The sequence below is a fragment of the Trypanosoma grayi genome (genome assembly GCF_000691245.1).
Source record: "Trypanosoma grayi strain ANR4 Tgr_350_V1, whole genome shotgun sequence".
In the NCBI taxonomy this organism is placed as follows: domain Eukaryota; phylum Euglenozoa; class Kinetoplastea; order Trypanosomatida; family Trypanosomatidae; genus Trypanosoma; species Trypanosoma grayi.
Genome location: NW_008825969.1, coordinates 1 through 3,156, shown reverse-complemented (window position 1 = coordinate 3,156; position 3,156 = coordinate 1). Strand labels below are relative to the sequence as shown.

The window sequence follows — 3,156 nt, the reverse complement described above, 5'->3', positions numbered from 1 at the left end:
AAAAAAAAAAAGGAAGAGGGCGCAAGGCAGAGGACTGTTAAATACAACAGAAAAACACACACACACACACCCAACCTCCACAGGGCAAACATATGCAATCCGTAGCCAACATGAGACACCTGGAGCCGTGTACCCCGATATTGGAGCCCCCGCGCCCCATCGAGGAGGAGTTTATGCTCTCTGACGAGAATGCAACCGATACACTCCGTGGGGTGCTGGAGAGCCTCCTGTCCGTCAACTACCTGCGCGGCCACGCCGATGCATGCAATGATAGCGGTGGTAGCAACAAGGACCCCACTTCTCCAGCGGCGATCATGGCCGCCATGGACAGCCGCCTCACGGTGTCCGTGCCGTATCTGCTGACCCTCGCGCCGGTGCGTGCAGCGATGCCGTGGGGGATAGACGAGAGGGGTGCCGTTGACATGATTCTCTCTGCTGCGCGGATGTCGCAGAAAATAGTGCTGAACTCCAGGCCAAAAGAGGTCCGAGTGGGCCCCTATCCACAGGCTTCGCTTCGCTCGCGGTGCACGCTGCAAATCCACGACGTCGAAAGTGTGCTGACACTGGCAGACGTTCAGCGGGAGACCACGCGGTATCCCATTTTTCAGTTCTACCGTGTGTCCCCCGACATAGTCAACGTCACCTTCGAGGATGCGCGTAGCGCTAAGGAGGCATTCGTGCAGCTCCAAGGCAAACCCCTTGGCGGATGCGCCGCCGTGGTGGTCAAGATGCGTGTGGAGTACGACAAGCAAATGCAACCACAACGCCGTCCATTGCCAAGCGCTTCGGCACTCCGCACTGCGCCAAGGGCTGCTGCCAGCTGCATCCCGCCCGTGGCTCCTGTTGACACATGTGTGCAAACGATGCCTGCTGAAAAGCCTGTTTTTGTGCGGTCGCCCTGGGCCAAGTTCCCTGGGAACAACAACAACATGGCTCGACAGCCCTGTGGAGGAATGCCGCGGTGGGAGAACGAGATGTCGAGGCGTCATGGTAGCGCTATGAGCGAGGCTTTAGCAGTACAATTGTCTCGTGACATGCAGATGCTTGCAATGCAGGAGTATTTGATGAGCACCGCCATGGCGAGCAATGGTTCCCACGGGTCCTGGGAGCGGAACGAATTGCCACGGCAGGACAGCTCACCGTTTACGTCTGTGAACTATGGGAATCTTCCTCCTGCCTTCACCCCAAGGCCACCGTGCCCGGTGGGCGGTGACAGCCGGTGCATGGGAGGAAGTATAGGGTTTCGTAGCATGCGCAGTCCAGGCATGGAATGGCCTGCGTGCCCACAAGGAGCGGCACGGCTCCCTCCTGCGCCGGCTGGTTCTGAGTTGCCGTGGAGCTCCGAGCGTGTAGAGACTACCTGCCCCGGCCGCCGGCTGCAACATGATCCATACAGGGGCGGCCTCTACGTGGCCTGTCCGAAGCCCTCACCCAACGCCGCAACATTCGTACCGCCGGAGCCACCCAAGTCGCTGCTGCGTTTCCGTCCGCATGGGATCAAGGTGTGGGCCACTACCAAGAGCAACAGCATCAACGACGATGACGATGATGACAACAACAACAACAGTAGCAACTTGAGGGTGTGTTCCCCACTAATGCCGCAGCTCACCGAGTCGCTTAAACTGACGGTCTCGAGCACCGACGAGAACTCGCCGCCGTACATGACGCCCAGCGGCGAGAGCAGCCACACGCCGAGCGACGTCGACGCCGGCGGCTCACGGCCCATGACATACGCCGACGTCATTCGAGCATCGCGCGTGTTGGACTCGCCCACGCAGAGCCGCGCAAAGGAGGCGTCGTAGCCGGCGACGGGTGCCGAGCACACAGTCGCGTGGAGGAGGACGGGGGGGGGCGCAAGCGAACAACGGCAACAAAAAACAAAAAAAACAAAAACGAAACAAAAAGACAAACAAAATCAAAACGAAGTGCAATGCCAACCCCCCAAAAAAGCAAACAGGCAACAAACAAAAAGAACACACCCACACACAAAAAACAAGAGAATGACTTCCCTAGCGGAGGAAAAACTCCACGGGACGCAACACAAACACCAAACAACCCCCACCCCCCCCNAAAAAAAAAACAAAATCAAAAAGAACAAAGTTGAAGAGGCCAGCGACGCAAGTGAACAAAAAAGAATTAAACGGACGAGCAGCCCGAGAATAGCCATATTCTGTGTAACCGAGACACCATCATATTCAAAATACCCTTTCTTTGCACATGTTGATCCTACGCCTCGCCATCCGCATCCTGCTCACTCACGCGCTCGCATCCGCTGTGGTGGCGGACCACCCACCACATGTCACGCATGTGCGTGAGAATGTGAATACAAAGGGTGACCACTCAAAACAGTGAGTAGGGGGAAGGGCAACGAAAGGACAGTGATATGGGCCGCAGCAGCAGAATCAAAAAGATGACACGCTTTCGATCACAGGCGCACACACAAAAACTATATATATATATATTATTTATATATATTTATGAGTGGGGTGCTTTGCTTGGCTCTGGTGCCCCTCCCCACCCGCTCCCAATTGCGCTGCCGTGTAAGCCGCACACAACCGCTAAACAACAATATCCATGGGAGCGGGAGAGAATGAGGAGAGGGATGGGGGATGTGCCAGTGGAGCAACGAAGCGGCAACAACAACAAAAAAAAAAGTGCCCCACGGGAAGGACAAAGTATGAAACAAAGCATGACCAAATCATGTATTGCATGCAACAATCAACAATATCACCAAAAAAAAAAAAGTCGTCTTCGGGAGCTGACGTTAAGTGAAACGCCGATCCATATGATGCATTTTCATGTACGCGCAAACATTCACTCTATTCTCGAGAAGCAATGCTGCACAAAAGGGGGAAAAAAGAATCTGCATTCTCTTCTCACTCCAACGTGCGTCCAAGGAAAATCCCTCAAGACACGTGGGCAAACGACCAACAAAAAAAAATACAATAGGACGGAAGGCAAAATCATGTACGAGGATGGCTTTCAAGTGTATAAGCAAGACGCCGATTTCTTTTTTCTCTTTCTTAGTTACTTGTCTATCTACTTGCGTTTTAAACAACCCCCGCACTGACCTTTTCCACCATTTTCCTAAGCCTGCCATTTTCCCTCCTGTCCTTGACCCTCCCCCCCCTCCATCGGCCCATTGTTTTTTTTTTT

General features: G+C 54.2%; 1 protein-coding gene across 1 annotated transcript; it reads left to right on the top strand.

Annotated features, from left to right (window-relative positions):
* Positions 1 to 92: 92 nt before the first annotated feature.
* Positions 93 to 1,802, top strand: DQ04_03501000 (hypothetical protein; the record flags this gene model as incomplete). Its single annotated transcript, XM_009312872.1, has 1 exon — positions 93 to 1,802. One exon carries the CDS (start codon positions 93 to 95, stop codon positions 1,800 to 1,802), a length of 1,710 nt encoding a protein of 569 aa, XP_009311147.1.
* Positions 1,803 to 3,156: the final 1,354 nt, after the last annotated feature.